Raw genomic sequence first — 24,049 nt, 5'->3', positions numbered from 1 at the left:
GGAGTTACAACCCCAAAATACAGTGATATTGCAATATATGTTTATGTGTGTCATAACCTTTACTGGAGTTCTTTATGTCTTCATGTGGCTTTGACCTATTGTCTATTGTCCTTTCCTTTAAACTTGTAGAACTCTCTTTAGCACTTTTGTTAGGGCCCATCTAGTGGTGATTAGCTCCCTCAGCTTGTGTTTATCTGGGAATGTCTTAATTTCTCTCTCATTTTTGAAAGACAGTTTTGCTGGATATAGAATTCTTGGTTGGCAAGCTTTGTTTTACCACTCTGAGTATGTCATCCTGCTGTCCTCTTGCCTCCATGGTTTCTGATGAAAAGTTGGCATTTAATCTTATGGAGGCTTTCCTGTGTGTGAATTGCTTGTCTCTTACATCTTTGAAAATTCTTTATCTTTGGCATTCAACATTTTGATTATAATACGCTGCACTGTGGGTCTATTTTGGTTTATCCTGTTTGGGGTTCGTTGAGTGTCTTAGATGGGTATATTCATGTATGTCACTAAATTTGGGAAATTTTCAGTCATTATTTCTTGGAATATTCTCTCTGCCCTTTTTTCCCTTTCTTCTCTTCCTGAGACTGCCACAGTGCATATATTGGTATGTTTATTGGTGTCCCACTGGTTCCTCAGGCTCTGTTCACTTTTCTTCCTTCTTTATTCCTGTGCTTGGACTGAATGATTTCAATTGTTTTATCTTCAAGTTTTCTGATTCTTTTCTTTTGTGAGTTCCAATCTGCTGTTGAACCTCTCAAGACAATTTTAAATTTCTGTTACTGTGATCTTCATCTCTGTTTGATTTCTTTTCATAGTTTTCCTCTCTTTATTGGTTTTCTCTTTGTGTTCCACCTTACTTTCCTCATTTCCTTTAGTTCTTTGTCCATGTTTTTCATTAGCTCGTTGAGCATATTCAGGACCATTTCTAAAGTCTTTGTCTAGTATATCCTAGGTCTAGTCCTCCTCACTGATGGTTTCTAACACTTGAATTTTCTCCTTCACTTGGGCTATCACCTCCTATTTCTTTGAATTTTTAAAAATTCTTTATTTAAATTTTGATATTTTGATCTTTTAATATGTTATCATTAGAAATTAGGCTCTGAGGCATCTGTTTCTTAAGCTTGCATCCAGCTAGTGTTATGAAGAGCTTCCCTTGAATGCCAGCTAACAGGAGCTAACAACAACAAAAAAAAGATAAAAAAGAAAACATCTTACCAAGTCTTTGATTTGTGTTGGTGCCCCTACAGAGCTTATCCATGTGAGTTAGAGAATAGTTCCAGACCAAAGCATAGGGCCTCTTGGTTCTTTCTGCACATGTGTCTTGTCTTGGGCATTAATATATTATCTAAGGAATTTCCCCATTTACATAGATATGAATGACCTATTTCCTAGGGAACAGTTTCCTCACAGTCCCAGGAACTGTACTGTATGTCCTACAACTAGCAGTCACTTGCCTGAGGTAGCCACAACTTGACTGCTTTCCCACAGCTTTCAGTAGGAATGCTCTATGAACTACCTTCTACATGCAGGGTCAGTACTGGGCTGTGGAGCCCCTTGGGTCACCAGATATATTGGACCAGACACATGCTCCCAGTTTGTGCACAAGGGTTACTCTGCTTCTCCAGAACAAGGGATCTTGCATTGGAAACGTGGGTCAGGTCTGTGCCAAGGCAGTGAGGGATGGGGGATTAGGGGAGGGGCCAGCTAAGGTTCCATGATCCTACCACTTTTAAGTAATCTTTTTCTTGATTTGGCACATACCTTGTTACTGTACTCTTTTAACTCTTTTGTGGAGCTTTGATAAAGATGTTTCTTCCTTTTCTTGCTTATTGTTCAGAGCTTCTGGATGAATCCCTGAAGCATCTTTGCCATCTTAATTGAGGTAGGGCCCCATGTAACATTTTAAATTCTCTGATGGTCTTAAATTTGCAGGTGGATTGGAGCAAATTTATTGCTGTGAGTGGAGCAACTGCACACCCTCATTATGATCCAGATGGAACAGCATACAACATGGGGAACTCCTATGGGCCACATGGTAAAGTTGGGATAGAGGTCTTTTTTTAGAAATAATTAACTGTGTTTCCAGGGTTCCATCCTGGTTAAGGTGTACACATATGTAATTCCATTTAGGAAGAATCAGAAAGAAATCTCCAAAGTAACATTACTATACTTAGAATGTATAATTTATCATTAAATATCTTTTCTGTGATTGTTTTGCCAATTTACTTAGTGGCAAATTTTCTATTTGATATTTTCATCAGGATAGTTACATATGATGCATATTTTTATGGCTGTTCCATTTTGCTTTTCAGTTCACAAGCATTGTGGGGATTTTCAGTAAATATTTCTCAAACTTGAATTTTTAAGAAATACTGTATAAGAAACTTAGAAGAATGCATCAAAGAGATGTAGGGTAGGCATACTGTCAATAGGAAGAAATTTCTTTTTATCACCGAACAGTATACTACACATTAAGGTTGTAGTGGGGTTGCATTCACAACTACTTAACCTCTCTTTCCAAGTCATTTGTATACTCCTACAACCACCTACCCATCTGCTCCTGAAGGTTCTAATAACTTATAATGACAGATAACATTGTATCGCTCTGTACTGGTGTTAAGTATTTTTTTTCATGTATTTTCTCATTTAAGCCTTATTCCAGTTCTCTGAAAAAATTCTGCTGTTACCTCCATTTAACAGACAAGGGCAGTGAGCCTTGATGAGGTTTAAATCACTTGCTCAGACAAGCAGCTTCTAAGTCTCTGAGACCAGATTTTGTACTCAGCCTGCATCTCACCTAAAGCCATGCTATTTGTCACTCTGCTAGACCATCTCATTAGTTATTAATCACTGAGTGCAAAAGTCTGTACTGGTATTTTTAATACCCAATCTTTAACTATGCACCATTTCTTTCTCCACTTACTAAGGGTGCACATGTCTCTCACTGTTTGAAAAGGAATGTTTAAGTATAAGCATTAGATATTTCTGATTATTTTTGTCTTAGCTATCAATCAATTATCTATAAACTATGAAACCTTTGTATAAGTTAATGTTGTATTTTTGGTGAGTAATTGGCTTTGTGAGTTTCTGTTTTACCTTTCCATATTTAAACATATATGTAAGAGAATATGATTGTATATTAAGATAAATTTAGGAGGTTTGTTTTTGGTTGGCTCAGATTGAAGTTGGGGGGTCTAGAGATCCTGCACCCAGCTCTCTCTCCTCCCCTTTATTGCCTGATCTCAACTAGAAATGTATTCTTCAGTGCTGTTGTAAGAAATAGTAAATATCTTTCTAGATGAAATGTTTCAGCAAATGAACAAACGGACTTGTCTTTTTTTTGTCTCATGCACCTTTTTTTTTTGTGGTAATATCTGTAACACAAATTTTCCATTTAAACCATTTTTAAGTTCACAATTCAGTGGTATTAATTACATCTACAGTGTTGTGCTCATCACCACTATCCGTTCCCAAAACTTTTTCATCATCCCAAGCAGAAACTCTGTACTGTCCATGAAAGAAATAACCAGGGATCTTGCTGTGAAGGCAAGAATGAGGTTTTATTGAGCTAAAACAAACATTCCTATGAAACAGAGCCAGAAAGAAGTACCTGCTTGGGGGTTTAGAGAGTGGCTTATATGGATTATCTGGGACTTGAGTTGCATTTGTAGGGGATAGGGCATTGTTAGGGGTGGTTTCAGATGGAGTGTCTTTGGGCACAGTGGGCCAGTTCAGATACTGTAGACCCAGGATGTTTGTCAGCAGGAGTATTTTTGGTGACTGCTAGCCAGCTCAGATACCACAGAGGCAAGATGTTTGCCAGCATATTTTTCTGTAATTAGCTTAAACTGGTTCTTTCTGGGAAACTTGTGGGTTACTGTAGCTGCAGAAATGTCCTGGGCACTCAAAGGATCATGGGTATGTTTCATCAGATTCCCAGTTGACTCGGTTCTTCCCTGAATAATGTGGGCGCTTGAACCAATGAAGATGATTAGTGTAGTCATTTAACCATTTCAATTTCAAAGTACACATTAAGACAACCCCCCATTCCCTTCTCTCTCTGGCCTCTGTTAACCTGTAATCTACTTTCTTCTGTCTATGAGTTTCTCTATTCTAAATATTTCATATAAATGGCATCATATAATATTTGTTCTTTTATGTCTGGTGTATTTGTCCCATCCATCTTTTGATCATTAAAAAAACCCACTTTTTAAAGTTTTTAAATTTTTTTTATTAATTCCTTAATTAAAAAAAATATAACAACAAACATTCTTAACATATGATCATTCCATTCTACATATATAATCAGTAATTTACAATATCATCAAATAGTTGCATATTCATCATCATGATCATTTCTTAGAACATTTGCATCAGTTCAGAAAAAGAAATAAAAAGACAACAGAAAAAAATTCATACATACTATACCCCTTACCCCTCCCTTTCACTGATCACTAGCATTTCAATCTAAATTTATTTTAATACTTGTTCCCCCTATTATTTATTTTTAATCCATGTATTTTACTTGTCTGTTGATAAGGTAGATAAAAGGAGCATCAGATGCAAGGTTTTCACAATCACACAGTCACATTGTGAAAGCTATATCATTATACAATCATCTTCAAGAAACATGGCTACTGGAACACAGCTGTACATTTTTAGGTAGTTCCCTCCAGCCTCTCCATTACATCTTGAATAACAAGGTGATATCTATATAATGCATAAGAACAACCTCCAGGATAACCTCTTGACTCTGTTTGGAATCTCTCAGCCATTGACAATTTATTATGTCTCATTCTGCTCTTCCCTCTTTTGGTTGAGAAGGTTTTCTCAATCCTTGATGCTGAGTCCCAGCTCATTATAGGATTTCTGGCCAACATTGCCAGGAAGGTCCACACCCCTGGGAGTCATGTCCCATGTAGAGACGGGGAGGGCAGTGAGTTTGCTTGTTGTGTTGGCTGGAGAGAGAGGCCACATCTGAGCAACAAAAGAGGTTCTCTGGGGGTGACTGTTAGGCCTAATTTTAAGTAGGCTTGACCCATCCTTTGTGGGGTTAAGTTTCATATGAACAAATCCCAAGATTGGGGACTCAGTCCATTGCTTTGGTTGTCCCCACTGCTTGTGAGAATATCATGAATTCTCCACTTAGGGAAGTTGAAGTTTCCCCCTTCCTCACTATTCTCCCAAGGGGATTTTGCAAGTACTTTTTTACTCACAGTTCAAATCACTCTGGGATTTATTGGGCATCACTCTGGACAAACCTACAAAATCTTATGCCCTACTCAAGGTTCCATGTACTTATGGTGTTCAATTAAGCTGTCCACAGAACTTATATTAGGAAATGCACTAGTCAAAATATAAATTTTGTACCAAATAAACATTTTTTGCTTTAGTTTCACACATAAGTTGAAATTTTAAAATAGTAATTATCATCTGTTTTCAACATCCTGCAATAATGACATTCCTTTGTTCTTCCTCATACAAAAACATTTTAGATTTGTAAATTTAGTCACTATCATTATACACTCTAGACATACCTAGATTATACCATCTCAGTCTTTATCGTTTATCTTTCTTTCTGACTTCATCTGTGCCCCCAGTTCTCCTCCCGCTATCATTCTCACATTCAGCTTCATTCAGTGTTCTAACATTATTGTATTACAGCTAGGTAGTATTGTGCTATCCATTTCTGAATTTTTACAATCAGTCCTGTTGCACAATCTGTATCCCTTCAGCTCCAATTACCCAAAATCTTACTCTGCTTCTATCTCCTGATGGTCTCTATTACCAATGAAATTCTCCAAGTCCATTCACTAATGTCAGTTCATATCAGTAGGACCACACAGTATTTGTCCTTTGTTTCTGGCTAATCTCACTCAGCATAATGTCCTTAAGGTCCATCCATGTTGTTACATACTTCACAACTTTATTCTGTCTTACAACTGCATAATATTCCATTGTATGTATATACTACAGCTTGAAAAACCCACTTCTTAAGAAATTATCTCTATTGCCCAAATAGATAACTTTGTAATTTGTTTATAATATGAGAAATGCTGTTATACCATACAGAATTATATGTTCTAAGATAACCTAGGCCAGTGATTCTCAGCCTTTAGTACACCTGAGAATCACCTGAAGGCTTGCTAACAGTGTAGACCGCTGGACTTCATTTTCAGAGATTCTAGTTTAGCAGAACTGAAAAGGGGCCAGAAATCTTTATTTTAATGAGTCCTTTCCCCCCCACTACCACAATCTTGGGGCATTTTAACCAGGTCCCCAGGTGATCTTCATGCAGGTGGCTCCTGGATCTCATTTTGAGAAACTCTGCCACCAATAATCAGAGTCTGTGCTTGTTTCTTTGCTTCAGTTTGCCATTTGTACAAATGCCTGGAGAGTCTTCCAGTTGGGCAGGTCAGATCTTTCTGGACATTCCTCTGCTGGGTATTTCATGGCTGTCTGTCTGCCTTACCTAATGCCATCAAGGCTTGCAATTTCAATTTCAATTAGAACAGTTCATTAACTAATTGTGTTTAAATTTAGTAAGCTGAGTAATCATCTCAATCTAATTGCTGAGAAAATTCTTCTCTTAATCTTCTAATTTCAATTCCAACTGATTTACTTACTTTTTTCTTGCTGTTGATTTGGTTCAATGAAAAGTTTTTGAACTGGAACTCAGTGTAGATGTAGCCACAGGGAGTTCAACTATTAGTATGAGTGTGGGAAAGATTTACTGATTTTCATTGGACCTTTAGGAAATTAAAACCTTTCAATTGTTTTGGTTTTTTTAAAGATATTTTAAAAGGCTTTTTAAATTTAATAAAAATCCTCTAAATATTAATCAATCTGACTAGTTTTAATACATATTTAAAATATGTTCTTCATACTAATCAGAGAATATAATGTGGTACTCTTGAAACTATAGAACTTGTCCTTTATTTCTTTTATCACTTCTCACTGTGCAAAGCATGATGTTTTATATATAATGGGTTCTCAAAACACATTTATATTCCCAACCTAGACCTTTCAGTATTTTATATCCAATTGCTTACTCCTTGTTTTCACTAGGATGTCTAATAGGCATCACAAAATTAACTTGTCATCCTCCAAATTCCTGGTGTTTTCTTCTAAACTTCCTTCTCTTAAAATCTTTCACATCGCAGTTGATGGTAACAACTTCCTTCCAGTTGAATAATAACTTTGAAATCATCCTTGACTGCTGTCTTTTTCTCACATCCACATCCAGTCAGTAAACAAGTTATTTCAGGAATACTTTCAGAATATATCCAAGATCCAGCCACATCATTCTACCTCCACCACCATCACTTTGGTTCGAGCTACCATCCTCTCCCTTGAATTAAGCAGTAGCCCCTTAACCAGTCTCCCTGTTTCTGCTCTTGCTTCACATCTGTCTATTTTTAGCACAGCAACTAGAGTTATTCTTTGAAAACATGTTAAAAGATGTCATTCTTCTGTTAAAAACACTCTAATTGCTCCCTAACTCACTTAGAGTTATAGCCTACAAAAGTCTCCACAGTCTGTACCTTTTCCTACACCATCTCTCTGATCTCATCTCCTAAATTGTTCTCTTTACTCACTATGACAGGGCCACACTGGCCTCCTTTCTGGTATTTGAGAACTCCAAGCTTGCTCTGGACGGAGAGCTCCTGCATTCATTGTCTGCCTGAAATGCATTCCTCACATATATCCTCGAGAATCTCTCTCTCACCTCCTTCAGACCTTTACTCAGATGTCACCTTAGTGAAGTCTTCCCTGACCACCATATTTAAAATTGCAAACCGTAGCCCCCACTTTTATACACCCCTCCTGATCCCATTCCCTCTTTTCTTTTCCATTAGAGCCCTTATTATCATCTGATGCATTATTTAAAATTATGTAATTTATTAGAATTTGCGCTTTATAAAAGACGGAACTTTTATCAGTTTTGTGCACTGCTGTGTCCCCAGCACTTAGAATCGTGCCTGGAATACAGTAGTTGCTCAATAAATAGTTGCCGAATAAATGAATAGAGAACTGTATGATTATCTGGTTGAGAAGATGCTTAGAACTTATAAAATTTTATGTTACTCAAGTTCTTCAGGACCTACATTGGCAATTCCAATACCTTGAAGATAATTTTAATTTGACCTAAATATTTGTTCATTCATTGACTTATTTAACAAACATATATCATCAATTAATCTATCAATAGCCTACCAAATATCAAGCTCTTTGTTGGTACTGAGAATGTAAAGATGAATCAAAGGCAATTCCTGCCCTTGAGGACCTCACTGGTCTACTGGGAGAAGCGGATAAACAGGCAGAAAATTAGAGTATAATGATTTAAGTGCTTTGACTATATAGGATATAATGAGGGCAGATGAGAAACATCAAATGCCCTTGGTGTGGGGAAGAGTCAGGGAAGGCTACTTAGGGATTGGATACCTGGGTTGATTCCTGATGAACTAATAAGCAATAACCAGATGAGTGATCAAGTGAGTACGTGCCAGTGAGACAGGGTGGGATCCAGGGTGACACCGTGGGATCCAGAAGACCCTAGGGAGTCAGGCAATGGTAGTTATTAGAGATGGGGAGGGATGGGACAAACAGAAATTGAGACTGTTCCTGGCTGATACCTTTTCTTTCCTATGAAGTAGTAATTGAGTTTATCTGTTGAGAGTGAGGGAGTCACTATTTGTGAGCATTAAAATACAATGAACTGTTGGTTGATTACTTTGTATGGATTATTTCAAAACTTAAATAATAATTTTCATCCGATTAATGTGTTTTCTATCCAAGTCTTTTGTTTGAAATAACTTTTCATGCAATATGAGTGTCATGCATATGTTAAATCTCTTAACTCTTAGTTTACAAGTGCTGCAAGGGTTATCTTTTAATCTAGAATGTATGTAAAACAGTTAAGATATGACATTCCATTTTCCAGGTTCCTGCTATCATGTTATTAGGGTTCCTCCAGAAAAGGCGGACTTCAGGGAGACAATCCATGGAGCCCAGGTGATATGTTCTATTGTTTCTGCGGAGAGAGTGAAGCCATCTTACTACCATAGCTTTGGTGAGCCCAGAAATATGGGAAATTACAATAGGGTCTGCCTTAATATTTCTGTAGCAGAGTGACTGGTTTGGGCAAGACCTTTGTTAATAGTTTGTCAGAGTATGGTGATAATGAGACCACGGTTGTATTTTATTCTGAATTAAGTTTATTCTGTTTAGTGGTCATGTGCTTCTTACCATAGCCAACTGATTGCTTGAAAAAATGTAGCTGCTTTAATACAAGCAATTATCAAAAATTTATTTGAAAGAATTTTGAAAATCAGGTAGCTTTAAAGCCCACAAATGATAATCGTAAATGAAAAAAGTCCTGACTATTGTTTTGAAGGGAAATTTATATTTTATATTGATTGCTACAGCTTATACTCAAAATATATATCTTCTGCATCCTAAATTATTATACTCAAACTGTTCCTGGACCTTACCCTCCATATGAATAGGAAAAAGGTTAAGGAAGAAAGGTCCAGGTCATGACACTTTAATACTGTGCTTCTTTACTTTGTTCCAAAACAACTGGAAAAAAAAAAAAAGAAAAGAAAATAGAGAAAAGTAAACTGAGGACGCTCAACTCAAGCTGCTCTGAGCAGTTCCCTTTTTTACGTAGGGAGAGGAAATGTATATAGCATAGCTGGCAAATTGAAGAATTATTACTGGCTGACATTTGTCTAGGTCAGCAGCAAAATGTACAGGCATTCAAACAAGTTCTCATGACTGTCACATTTCAGACAACTCTGTTTTGCCAAATAATGTTTTATTGTTTGCCGGAACTTTTTAGGAATGACGAGAAACTACATAATCTTCATTGAACAACCTCTAAAGATTAATCTGTGGAAAATTGTTACTTCTAAAATTCGGGGAAAAGCCTTTTCAGATGGGATAAGCTGGGAACCCCAGTATAACACCCGGTTTCATGTGGTGGATAAGCACACTGGAAAGGTGGAGTTTTTTTTTTTTAAATCTGATTAGAAATCAAGTTTTACTGACATTTGCTGGTGGGAAAATAAAAGGTACAACCACTTAGAAAACTGTTTGGCAGCTTCTCATGAATGTAAACATAAACTTACATATGGCCCAACAATTTTTTTTCTTTTTTTAACATATGATCATTCCATTCTACATATATAATTGGTAATTCACAATATCATCACCTAGTTGCATATTCATCATCATAAAAATTTCTTAGAACATTTGCATCAATTCAGAAAAAGAAATAAAAAGACAACAGAAAAATAAATAAAACAAAAACAGAAAAAATATATAAATTGTATGTACCATACCCCTTACTCTTCCCTTTCATTGATCACTAGCATTTCAATCTAAATTTATTTTAACATGTATTCCCCCTATTATTTATTTTTATTCCATATGTTCTACTCATCTATTGACAAGGTAGATAAAAGGAGCATCAGACACAAGGTTTTCACAATCACACAGTCGTATTGTAAAAGCTGTATCATTATACAATCATCATCAAGAAACATGGCTACTGGAACACAGCTCTACATTTTCAGGCAGTTCCCTCCAGCCTCTCCATTACATCTTGAATAACAAGGTGATATCTACTTAATACATAAGAATAACCTCCAGGATAACCTCTCAACTCTGTTTGGAATCTCTCAGCCATTGCCATTTAGTCTCATTTCACTCTTCCCCCTTTTGGTCGAGAAGGTTTTCTCAATCCCTTGATGCTGAGTCTCAGGTTATTCTAGGATTTCTGTCTCATGTTGCCAGGAAGGTCCACACCCCTGGGAGTCATGTCCCATGTAGAAATGGGGAGGGCAGTGAGTTTACTTGTTGTGTTGGCTGGAGAGAGAGGCCACATCTGAGCAACAAAAGAGGTTCTCTGGGGGTGACTCTTAGGCCTAATTTTAAGTAGGCTTGACCCATCCTTTGTGGGGTTCAGTTTCATATGAACAACCCCCTAGACTGGGGGCTCAGCCTATGGCTTTGGTTGTCCACACTGCTTTTGAGAATATCAAGAATTCAACTTGGGGAGGTAGAATTTTCCCCCATTCTCACCATTCCCCGACGGGGACTTTGCAAATACTATTTTATTCACTGATCAAATCACTCTGGGATTTATTGGGGCATCACTCTGGACAAACCAACAAAATCTCATGTCCTACTCAAGGTTCCATGTATTATGGTGTTCAATTAAGCTGTCTACATAAGTTATATTAGGAAATGCACTAGTCAAAATATAAATTTTGTACCAAATAAACATTTTTTGCTTTAGTCTCACACATAAATTGAAATTTTAAAATATTAATTACCATCTATTTTCAGCACCCTGCAGTAATGACATTCCTTTGTTCTTCCTCATGCAAAAACATTTTTAAAATTTGTAAGGTGGAGTATTTTGTATATTTGTCATGAAAATGGTTGGACACAAAAACAAATTTCAATATGGTTGATTTTTGACCTATACTGGACATTACTTGCATAAGACTGTTTTTACCTCTAGAAAAATATATTCATTAATTTTTTCCCCCTTTTTTCATTAGAGCAGTCATACATTTACAGAAGAATCATGAATAAGTACAGAGTTCTCATATATCACACCACTCATACAGTTTTCCTTATTATTAACATTTTGCATTCATGTAATATCTTTATTGCAATTGATGAAATATTTTTATAATTATACTATTAAATATAATCCATACCTATTTTATCCACTTTGAAATATACAATTTAGTGGTATAATGACATTCACGTGTTGTGCAACTATCACTCCTATCCATTACTGAAAATTTTCCATCAACCCAAACAGAAACTCAGTACTGGTTAAGCATTAACTCCCCATTCCCTACTCCATCCTCATCCCTAGTAACCTGTATTCTAGTTTCTCACTCTATGTGTTTGCATATTCTAATCATATCATATCAATAAGCTTGTACAATATTTGAGCCTGTCTTATTTCACTCAGCATCTTTGAGGTTCATCCATTGTGTCACGTGTTTCTGAATCTCATTCCCTCTTTTTTATTTTTGGGGGTGCATAGTCCGGGAATCAAACCCGGGTCTCCTGCATGGAAGGCGAGCATTGTGCCATTGAACCACCCGTGCATCCTACTGAATCACCTGTGTGCCTTTCGCATTCCCTTTTATGGCTGAATAATACCACATTTAGTGTACCCATTCAGCTGTTGATGAACACTTGAGTGGCTTCTATCTTTTGGCAACTGTGAATAATGCCACTGTGAACATGGTGTGCAAATAGCTGAGTACCTGTTTCGATTCTTTGAGGTGTATTCCTGGAAGTAAGATTGCTGGGTTGGATGGTAATTTCATCAGATTTGGAATCACCAAACTGTTTTCCACACTGATTGCACCATCTTACTTCCTCCCTATAGTGTACAAGTTTTCCTATTTCTTCACATCCCCTCCTACCCTTGTTATTTTCTGTTTTTTTAAATTATTATTTTGTTGAATAGTAGCCATTCAGTGGGTGTGAAATTATATCTCATTGTGGTTTTGATTTGCATTTCCCTTATGCCTCTTGATACTGAGCATCTTTTCATGTGCTTATTGGCCATTTGTGTATGTTTGGAGAAATATCTATTCATGTTTTGTTCTTTTTTTTTTTTTTTTACCACTTTTAACTGGGTTGTTTATCTTTGTTGTTGTTGAGCTGTAGAATTTCTTTATCTATTGTGGATATTAAATCCTCATTTGATAAGTGAATTCTGACTATTTTCTTCTGTTTGGTAGGTTGTCTTTTTTACTTTCATGATGAAGTCCTTTGTTGCACAAAGGTTTTTAATTTTAGTAAAGTCACATGTATGTATTTTTTTTCTTTTTTGCTCATCTTTTTGTGTAAAGTCTGAGAAACCATTGCATGACACAAAGTTCTGAAAATACTTTCCTATGTTTTCTTCTAAGTGTTTTATAGTTTTCGTTCTTATATTTAGGTCTTTGATTCACTTTGAATTAACTTTTGTATTTTTTAATTCACTTTTATATATGGCCAGTGAGGTAAGGTTCCACTCCTTTCTTTTGCATATGGGTATCTATTTAGCTTTCCCAGCATCATTTGTTGAAGAGACTATTCTTTCCTCATTGAGTGGACTTAGCACTTACAAAAGACACTTGCAATCACGGTTATTGCCTTCTTCCATAATTAGGGCTAGCTACTTATTAATGAGTGCAGTAGATTTTGCATATTAGAAAATATTAAGAAATGATTTTATGCTTTTAATTATCTGATTCAATTAAACCTTCTGAACGTGTTTCCCCCATATCATAATTATTACTAAGGAATGTGTTGCTCTTGCAAAGATCTTCTGTAACTTTTGCAATGCTATTTTAATTAGTTGCCTCTATGACTTCTTGGTATGTGAACATGATAATCCTACCAAAGTCCAAAACACATTGGTTGAATATCTTTCTATAACCCTGAGTCACAGGATATTATATTTATTTTTTACCTATATAAAGATATAGTATCCTAAATATACTCTCCCTGAATTTCAGTTAACAAATATTTTAGTATTAAGTACATCTTTCAAAGGAAGATTTTTTCTTATTAATTTAAAATTTTAAAATAAAAAAAATGTACTTATATTAATTTATCTTAGGCATACTTCATAGCAGTATTTTTCTATTTAACCAAGTAGTTGTAGTCCAGAGTTTATTTGTCCTTCAAAATATTGGGTCATATTTCATAAGGACTTTGATGTTAGTTGTATAGTTGATTGGTTTATATCAAATAGCCCCAGTTCATTAATTAACATGAGATGATATGACTTAAGCAAGTAGTGCTTAAGTCAAAGCACATTTGCTCCTACATTCTGCATTTTACTTCTCTTACCCTACTGGGCTGTTATGTAAATAAGGGAAAAATTCCATTAAATTTGAGCTTTGTGAGTCTGTTTCCTAAAAAGAAAAAAATGAAATAAAGAGAAAATGTCTCTTTTCATTATCTGTGTTTTCCCCTGCAGCTTCTTCCAGGGATGTACTACAGTAAACCTTTTGTTACTTTTCATCAAATCAATGCCTTTGAGGACCAGGGCTGTGTTATAATTGATTTGTGCTGTCAAGACAATGGAAGAAGCCTAGAAGTTTACCAACTACAGAATCTCAGGAAAGCTGGGAAAGAGCTTAATCAGGTAAAATCTCACTCTGCTATCTTGATCAGTGCTGGCAATTGATTTTGTTTATTGACCTCAAATCCAGAGATCTTGCTAAATTCACTTATTAATTTTAATAGATGATCTATAGATTTTTTGGGTTTTCTGTTTATACAATCATCTTAACTGGAAATAATGACACAATTATTTCTTATTTCCCCAATCCTTATGCCTATTTTTTCTTGCCTTCTTGTACTAGCTAGAATCTCAAGTTGAATAAAAGTTGTTATAGCAGTGATCACTTTCCCCATTTCAGTTGGAAATGTTTAATAATTCATCATTATATATGAAATTTAATTTTAGAATTACCTTGTCAATTTCCACAAAAAGAGAACTTGTCAGATTTTAATTGCATTTGCACTGAATCTGTGTATCAGTTTGGGGGAGGATTAATATATTTACACAATGTTGAGTCTTCCAGTACATGAACATGATATATCCTCCCATTTATTTGAGACTTTTTAATTCTCTTCAGTATTTTATAGTTTTCTGGACACTGATTTTACATATAATCTTTTCTTAGATCTGTTCCCAGGCATTTGATATTATTTTTCTTTATTAGAGAAGTCGTGCATTTACAAAACAATCATGCATAAATACAGGATTCCCGTATACCACCCTATTAGTGCCTTGCATTAGTGTGAAGCATTTGTTACCATTGATGCTAGAACATTTTTATAATTGTACTATTTTTTTTTTCTTTTTGGTGCATGGTCCGGGAATCGAAACTGGGTCTCCCGCATGGAAGGCGGGTAATTGTACTATTTTAATAATTTATAATTTTCCATGGTTTAACTTAAGGTTCATTGTTTGGGTAATGTAGATCCATGGATTTTTGAAACATTTTTATTCTGCATCATATATACAATCTAACATTTCCCTCTTTAATCATATTCAGATATTTATTTCGGTGCTGTTAATTGTGTTCATAAGGTTGTGCTACCATCACCAGCATCGATTACCAAAGCATTACCATCATCCCAAATAGGAATCCTATACATTTTTTTTTTTTTTTGCATGGGCAGGCACCTATACATTTTTAAGCCTAACTTCTCAGTTTGTATCCCCACCCTATATCCCTGGTAACTTAAATTCTAAATTATAACTCTATGAATTTGTTTTTTTCTAATTATTTCAAATCAGTGAAATAATGCAATGTTTGTCTTTTTGAGTCTGGCTCATTTCACTCATCATGATGTCTTCAAGGTTCATCCATTTTGCTGCATGTTTCAGAACTTCATTTTTATGGCTGAATACTATTTCATTAAATGTATAGATCACATTTTTTATCTGTTCATTTGTTGATGGACACTTGGGTTGTTTCCATCTTTTGACAAGTGTGATTAATGTTGCTCTGGACATTGGTGTGCAAATATCTGAGTCTTTGCCTTCAGTTCTTTTGGGTATATACCAAGTAGTGGGATTGCTAGGTCGTATGGTAGTTGTATACTTAACTTTCTGAGGAACTGCCATACTGTCTTCCAAAGAGCCTGCACCACTTTACGTTGCCATCAGCAATGAATAATTGTTCTAAGTGTTCTTATTTTTCTGCATCTTCTCTAACACTTGCTATTTTTTGCTTTTTTAATAGCAGCCATGCTAATGGGTATGAAATGGTATCTCACTGTGGTTTCTATTTGTACTTCCATGATTGCTAATTATGTTGAGCTTTTTTTTCATCAGTGCTTTCTGGCCATTTGTATATCTTCTTTGGAGACCTGTCTATTAAAATCTTCGGCCCATTTTCTTTTTGATCAGTGTAATTTATTTTATTTCATTTTTAAATTGAGATATATTATATATTCTCATACCTTATAATCATCCAAAATGTACAGTGGTTCACAGTATCATCATATAGCTGTGCATTCATCATCATGATTGATTTTTGAGCATTTTCATTGTACAAAACAAAAAATAAGTAAAAGTATAATAGAACACTCAAAACGTCCTGTACCTCCAATTCCCCCCATTGTCTATTAATTTTTTTTCATTACTCATCTGTCCATACACTGGCTAGAGGGAGTGTCATTCACAAGGTTTTCATAAACACATGAAGATGCTTTAAAAGCTCTATAGTTATTCAGTCATGTTCAAGAATCACAGCTATTGGATTACAGTTCATCAGTTTCAGGTATTTCCCTCTAGCTACTCCAATACACCAAAAACTGAGAAAGGGTATCTATATACTATATAAGAATAACCTCCAGAATGACCTCTCAACTCTATTTGAAATCTCTCAGCCACTAAAACTATTTTGTTTCATTTCTCTTCCCCATTTTGGTCAAGAAGGTTTTCTCACACCCATGTTGTCAGGGCCAGGCTCATCCCCGGAAGTCATGTCCCATGTAACCAGGGAGCTTTATATCCCCTGGGAGTCATGTGCCATGTACGGGGGAGGGCAGAGGGTTCACCTGCAGAGTTGGCTTAGAGAAGCCACATCTGAGCAACTAAAGAGGATCTCTAGGGGTGACTCTTAGGCAGAATCAGAGGAAGACTTGGCTTCTCCTCTGCAGGGATAAGTTTCATAAGGGCAAGCCCCAAGAGCAAGGGCCTGGCCCATCAGATTAGCAGTCCCTAATGCTTGTGAGAATATCAGGTCTTCCTCAGGTGGGGAAGTGTAATATTTCTGCCTTTTCCCCCCGAGTCCCTCAAGGGGACTTTGCAAATACTTTTTAATCTTCTTCCCATATTACTCTGGGATGTATTGGGGCATCATACCAATCTGTAAAAACCAACAAGATATCACTCCCTATTCAAGGCTCCATGTGATTATGGCATTTGAATAAACTGACCATACAAGTTAAACTAGATAGTGTGTGCACTGATTTGAAACTGTTGTGTACCCCAGAAAAGCCATGCTATTTAATCCTCATTCATTCTTAGTGGGTAGGATCCTTTTGATTAAGTTGTTTCCGTGGAGATGTGACCCACCCAATTGTGGGTGGGGCTGGTTGATTAGGTGGTTTCCGTGGAGATATGGCTCCACCTATTCAAGGTGGGGTTGCTTACTGAAGTCTTTTAAGAGGGAAACATTTTGGAAAAAGCTTTAGAGCCCATATAGCCAGAGATTGTTGGAGATGCAGAAAGAAAATGGCTCTGGGGAAGCCATTTGAAGTAGCCCACAGAGAAAGCTAGAGGTGTTCTGGACCCATTGGTCTTTCTTGAATCAAGGTATTTTTTTCTGGATGCTTTAGTTTGGATATTTTAATGGCCTTAGAACTGTGGCTGCAGAACTCTAGCTCTAGCTCTGAATCTCAGATATCACACAAATGCCTTTCTGCTTCTAAGTCGATGTATCCTTTGGCTGTCTCCATCCATTGGGCATCATGGATAATCTTGAAAATAAACAATCCATGTCTTGCAGTATCCTCATTTAGTTGTGTAGTCATCAAAACTCTCAATTTTATTTTCCTTGCTCAAAAGAGAAAAATAATAAACATACCCTCACCAAATAGAAAATCTAAACTTCTCCTTAATGCTTGTCCCTCCCCCCACCTCCAATTATTTATCCCTGGAATTGCTGTGGGACTGTTGATATCTTCCTGTTAACTATAGGCCAGAGCATGCAATAGTTGTTTTCCCCTTGTCCCCCTTTATTATTGACTCTTTGTACAGGAGTCATATCTTTGAGGTAACTCATAAAAGAGCTTATTTATATTTGCAGTGTTGATCAGTGGGATACATGGCTCTATACAACCTCTTTCAATCATATTTCCATTCAATTTTACAAAGTTATTTATAAACCCACTAATGAACTACCATCACTTCTTACATTTAAGTTCAACCTTATTAGCTAACTGATGCCCATCTGTAATTTCTGTGTATCTCTAGGTCCCCTATATTCTTTTTTTTATTAATTAAAAAAAATTAACTAACAAAACATTTAGAAATCATTCCATTCTACATATACAATCAGTAATTCTTAATATCATCACATAGTTGCATATTCATCATTTCTTAGTACATTTGCATCGATTTAGAAAAAGAAATAAAAAGACAACAGAAAAAGAAATAGAACGATAATAGAGAGAGAAAAAAAAAAACTATATGTACCATACCCCTTACCCCTCGCCTTCACCTACCACTGTTTCAAACTGAATTTATTTTAACATCTGTTCCCCCTGTTATTTATTTTATTCCATATGTTCTACTCTTCTGTTGATATAGTAGCTAAAAGGAGCATCAGACATAAGGTTTTCACATTCACAGAGTCTCATTGTGAAAGTTATATCATTGTTCAGTCATCATCAGGAAACATGGCTACTGGAACACAGCACTACATTTTCAGGCAATTCCCTCCAGCCTCTCCACTACGTCTTGAACAACAAGGTGATATCTACTTAATGCATAAGAATAACTTCCAGGATAACCTCTCGGCTCTGTTTGGAATCTCTCAGCCATTGACACTTTGCCTCATTTTACTCTTCCCCCTTTTGGTCAAGAAGGTTCTCTCAGTCTCTTGATGTTCATTCTCAGCTCATTCTAGGGTTTTTCTCAGTCCTTTGATGCTGAGTCTCAGCTCATTCCAGGATCTTTGTCCCACGTTGCCAGGAAGGTCCACACCCCTGGGAGTCATGTCCCATGCAGAGAGGGGGAGGGTGGTGAGAATGCTCATCATATTGGCTGGAGAGAGAGGCCACATCTGAGCAACAAAAGAGGCTCTCTTGGGGGTGACTCTTAGGCCTAAATTTTAAGTAGACTTGACCTATCTTTTGTGGGTTTAAGTTTCATGTGAACAAACCCCAAGACTGGGGGCTCATCCTATAGCTTTGGTTGTCCACACTGCTTGTGAGAATATCAAGAATTCAACTTGGGGAGGTTGAATTTCTCCCCACTCTCACCATTCCCCGAAGGGGGCTTGCAAATACTTTTCCAGTCACTGATCAAATCATTCTGGGATTCATCAGGGGATCACTCTGCACAAAGCAACAAAAACTCGTGTGCTACCTGAGATTCCAAGTACTTATGACATTCAATCAAACTATCTACATTAGTTATATTAGGAAATGCTCTAGTCAAAATATAAATTTTATAACAAATAAACATTTTTTGCTTTAGTCTTACACATAAGGTGACATTTTAAAGTATTAGATATCATCTATTTTCAGCACCCTGCAATAATGACAATCCTTGCACCCTACAATAATGACAATCCTTTAGGTCCCCTATATTCTATATTATAAGCGTCTGATTTTACTTTGTCAGGGTCATAATAGAGAAATTATACAATATCCTGTTTTGTCTGGCTTATTTCACTCAGCATTATATCCTCAAAATTCATCCATGTTGTCATATGCTTCTGGACCTCATTTAGTCTTACTACTGCTGCATAATATTCCATCGAATGTATATGCCACTTTTTTTTTTTACCCACTCATCTGTTGATGGGCACTTGGATTGTTTTCATCTTTTGGCAATTGTGAATACTACTGCTATGAACATCAGTGTGCAAATATCTGTTCATGTCACTGCTTTGAGCTCTTCTGGGTATATACCAAGTAGTGGTATTGTTGGATTGTAGGGCAACTCTGTATTTAGTTTTCTGAGGAACAACCAAACTGTCTTCCACAGTGGTGAATAAGTGTTCCAGTCCACATCCTCTCCATCATTTATAGTTTCCCATTTGTTTAATAAAAGCCATTCTTATAAGTATGAGGCAATATGTTATTGTAGTCTTGATTGGCATTTCCCTTGTAACTGATGAAGTTGAGCATCTCTTTATGTGCTTTTTAGCCTTTTGTATTTGCTCTTTGGAAAAATGTCTATTCATATCTTTTTTTTTTTTTACATGGGAAGGCACCAGGAATATTCATATCTTTTGCCCATTTCATAATTGGGTTGTTCTTTTTTTAGCTTTTAAAATTACATAATATAACATATATACAAAGAAAAGAAAGAAAAAAAATAATAACTTTCAAAACACACTTCATCAAATAGTTACAGAACAGATACCAGAGTTTGTCATTCCATCATCTCAGATTTTTCCTTATAACCTCTCCAAAACACTGGATGCTGGAAGGAATATTAATATAGTGATTCAGCAGCCATACTCATTTGTTAAATCCCATTTTCTCTGATATACCTCCTCCTCCTCCTTTAATCCTTCTCCCAATCTATAGGGATCTTTGGGGAATGCCTGTTCTCAGTTTTCCATATTGAAAAGGGATGCCCACACTGAAGAATAGGGGGATGTAATGAATTGATAATCCTGGAGAGGCTGGCCCCTCTGGGTTTTAGGATTTATTTGACCTCTGGGAATTATGTATTCCCGGGAAGCAGACCTAGTGCATGAAACCTTTATATATACAGTCTCAGTTCGAGCCCTAGGTGTTCTGAAGAGTCACCAAGAATGATGTTGTTGGAGTTTAGCAAACCATCGCAACCAGCACTATCTAACTGAACCTTTCATAAGAACAGCCTTTTTACTCCATTGGATCTCTATTGGCCTCCTATGCCTTGTTTTATTACACTTCTTTCCCCCCTTTTTGTCAGGAAGGTGTTGTCAATTCCATGCTGCCAGGGCCAGACTCATGCCCAGGAGTCATGCCTCATGTTGTGAGGGAGATTTTCACCCCGAATGGCTTTTACCACATAGTAGGGAGGGCAACGATTTTCTTTGCAGAGTCAGACTTAGAGAGAGGCCACATCTGAGCCACAATGAGACTTCGTGTAAGCAACTCTTAGGCCTCATTATGAGTAGTCTTAGCTTATCCATTACAGAAATAAGTTTCATGAGAGCATGCCTCAAAATCTGGGGCCTGGCCTATTTTCCTTGGATTCCCCAGTGGTTGGGAGGATACACATGGTCTCCTAGATAGGGGAGTTAATAATTCCTTCAGATCCTCAAGAGACTCAATCAATAGTTTTTAATTACCAGTCAGCCATAGTCTGAGATATATTCTGACACTCTACCAAGCCATAGAGAATTAAAGGCCTCCTTCCTGTTTTGGACTTCAGGAATTTGGGGTATCTAAATGAGCTAACTAGAGAAGCTGTAAGTTATAGAAAATTTAGGTTCTAGACATAATAAATCTCTCTGCCTTTGAGCTCATACAGCAGCTGAAGGTCTAGAGAACATACAGTATCATCTATTACCCTGTATTCTAATTTACCTTAGACACAGCTGTATTGACTTCATTCTGAACTTCAGTTGAGGCCTGATCTCTTTTTCAATTACTTCAGCTATTATTATATATATAGCTATGCTAACTTTCAGGTTTGTAGCATTCCATTTCTGGGACCCAGGTGTCACAGAGCTACTCAAAGTTACAGGGAAATACCCAGCTGATACACATATAGCTCAATGTCTCAGAATCCAGAAATACTTATACAACTTCAGACCAAATATGGCTGGTATAAGGGCCCACAATCCAAGCTCTCATTTTTAAAAGTATTTTCTGAGAGAGATTTTAGTATATTTGTTCATTTGTTTCTGGCCCATTCTGCCAAGCCCATTGTCCCCAGGGTTTATTCAGTTCATTGTGTGCCTCTTGATGTCCCTCTTTTTTGTAGCCACACCAAATTCCATCACATAAATGTATCACCGTTTGCCATTGTACTTCACAGTCGTTGTATCCTTTGGCTCCATCATTGAGCATCATGGATAATGTCCAAAATAAACAAACCGTGTCTTACAGTAGCTTCATTTAGTTGTACAATAAGCAGCACTCTCAATTTTAGACAACCAAAATGACAAAGAACCAAGAAACATGACGTCATTAACCATTGAATCAAAGCTACCCCTTATCACTTGTTCCCCATTTAGATTCAACCTCTTTCGGTAGCCTTTCCTCCATCTCTAGCTTTTGTGTACCTCTAGCTCTACTAAATTTACAGTGCAACCTCTGCGATTACCTTTACCAGAGTCATAATAACGAAATCATATACTATTTGCTCTGACTTATTTCACTCAGCATTGTGTCTTCAAGGTTCATCCATGTTGTCATATGTTTTGGGACATCATTTTGTCTTACTACTGCATAGTATTTATCATATGTATATACCATATTTTGTTTATTCACTCATCTGTTGATGGGCACTTGGATTGTTTCCATTTCTTGGGAAATGGTGCCACTAGGAACATCAGTGTGCGAGTGTCTGTTTGTGTCAGCTGAGTATTGGTATTGCCCAGTCATAGGGCAGCTCAATATTTAGTTTCCTGAGGAATCGCCAAACTGTCTTTCACAGTGGCTGCACCACTATACATTCCCATCAATAGTGAATAAGTGTTCCTATTTCTTCCACATCCTCACCAACATTTGTAGTTGTCTGTTTAATAGCAGCCATTCTTATAGGTGTGAGGTGACATCTCATTGTCATCTTAATTTGCATTTCCATTATAGCTAATGAAAATGTGCATCTGTTCATGTGATTTTTATTTATTTATTTATTTTTTTATGTGGGCCAGCACCAGAAATCGAACCTGGGTCTCCGGCATGGCAGGTTTCATGGGATTTCTAGCCATCTATATTTGCTCTTTAGAAAAGTTTTCTATTCATATCCTCTGCCCATTTTATAGTTGGTTTTTTTGTTTTTTTGTTATTGAGCTATATAATTTCTTTATGTACATAGGATATCAAGCCTTCATCTGATATGTGGTTCTAAATGTTTTCTCCTCTTGAGTTGGCTGCCTCTTCACCTTTTTGACAAAGTCCTTTGAGGCACAGAAGCATTTTATTTTGAGGAATTCCTATTTATCTTTTTTTTCTTCTGTTTCTTGTGTTTGGGTTTAAGTTTAAAGTTTAAAGAACCTGTCTCCTCTTACTAGATCTTGAATATGTCTCCCTATATTATCTTCTAGGAATTTTATGTTACTGGCTCTTATATTAATGTCTTTGATCTACTTTGAGCTAATTTTTGTATAGGGTATAAAGTAGGGCTACTCTTTCATTCTTTTGGCTATCGATATCCGGTTCTCCCATGCCCATTTATTAAAAAGACTACTCTGTCCCAGTTCAGTGGATATGGGGGCACTATTGAAGATCAATTGACCATAGATTTGGTGGTCTATCTCTGCACTTTCGATTCAATTCCATTGTCAATACTTCTGTCTTTGTGCCAGCACCATGCTCTTTAACCACTGTGGTTTTTAAATAAGCTTTAAAATCAGGAAGTGTTAGCCCTCCCACTTCACTCTTCTTTTTGAGTGTATTTTTAGCTATTTGAGGTCTCTTTCCTTTTGAAATAAAATTTGATAACTAGCTTTTCCAAGTCTTCATAGTAGGTTGTTGGAATTTTGATTGGTATTGCATTGAATCTGTAGACCAATTTGGGTTGAATTGACATCTTAACTAAATTTAACCTTTCTATCCATGAGCACAGAATGTCTTTCTACCTATTTAGATGTACTTTGATTACTTTTGGTAATGTTTTGTAGTTTTCTGTGTGCAGGTCCTTTACATCCCTTGTTAAGTTTATTACCAGATACTTGATTCTTTTAGTTGCTATTTTGAATGGAATTTTTTCTTTAATTGTCTCCTCAGTGAAGTCATTACTTGTGTATAGAAACGTTACTGATTTTTTGTATGTTAATCTTGTCTCCAGTCACTTTCCTGAATTTGTTTATTAGCTCCAGTAGCTTTGTTGTCGATTTTCTCAGGATTTTCCACTATGGGATCATGTTATCTGCAAATAATGAAAGTTTTATTTCTTCCTTTCCAATTTGGATGTCTTTTATCCCCCCCCCCCCCCAAATTGTTCTAGCTAGAACATCTAGTATAATGTTCAGTAATAATGGTGACAATTGGCATCCTTTTCGCATTGCCGATTTTAGGGGAAATGCTTTCAATTTTTCACTGTTAAGTATGATGCTGGCTGTGGGTTTTTCATATATGTCCTTTATGA

The 24,049-nt window shown here is 36.4% G+C and overlaps 1 protein-coding gene across 8 annotated transcripts in view; it reads left to right on the top strand.

Moving 5' to 3' along the window:
• The window catches only part of BCO2 (beta-carotene oxygenase 2), a 64,016-nt gene that overhangs the window by 15,944 nt on the left and 24,023 nt on the right, over positions 1 to 24,049 (top strand). For 6 of the 8 annotated variants that reach the window (XM_077112909.1, XM_077112911.1, XM_077112912.1 and 3 more), the window contains exons 5-8: positions 1,939 to 2,041; positions 8,951 to 9,079; positions 9,851 to 10,011; positions 14,018 to 14,185. In XM_077112909.1, coding sequence (XP_076969024.1) covers positions 1,939 to 2,041; positions 8,951 to 9,079; positions 9,851 to 10,011; positions 14,018 to 14,185 — 561 coding nt within the window. The remainder of the gene's footprint in view (positions 1 to 1,938; positions 2,042 to 8,950; positions 9,080 to 9,850; positions 10,012 to 14,017; positions 14,186 to 24,049) is intronic. The other 2 variants (XM_077112913.1, XM_077112916.1) reach the window with 2 other exon arrangements.

The sequence above is a fragment of the Tamandua tetradactyla genome, chromosome 8, assembly GCF_023851605.1.
Source record: "Tamandua tetradactyla isolate mTamTet1 chromosome 8, mTamTet1.pri, whole genome shotgun sequence".
In the NCBI taxonomy this organism is placed as follows: Eukaryota; Metazoa; Chordata; class Mammalia; order Pilosa; family Myrmecophagidae; genus Tamandua; species Tamandua tetradactyla.
This window is presented reverse-complemented; position numbering and strand designations above follow the sequence as displayed.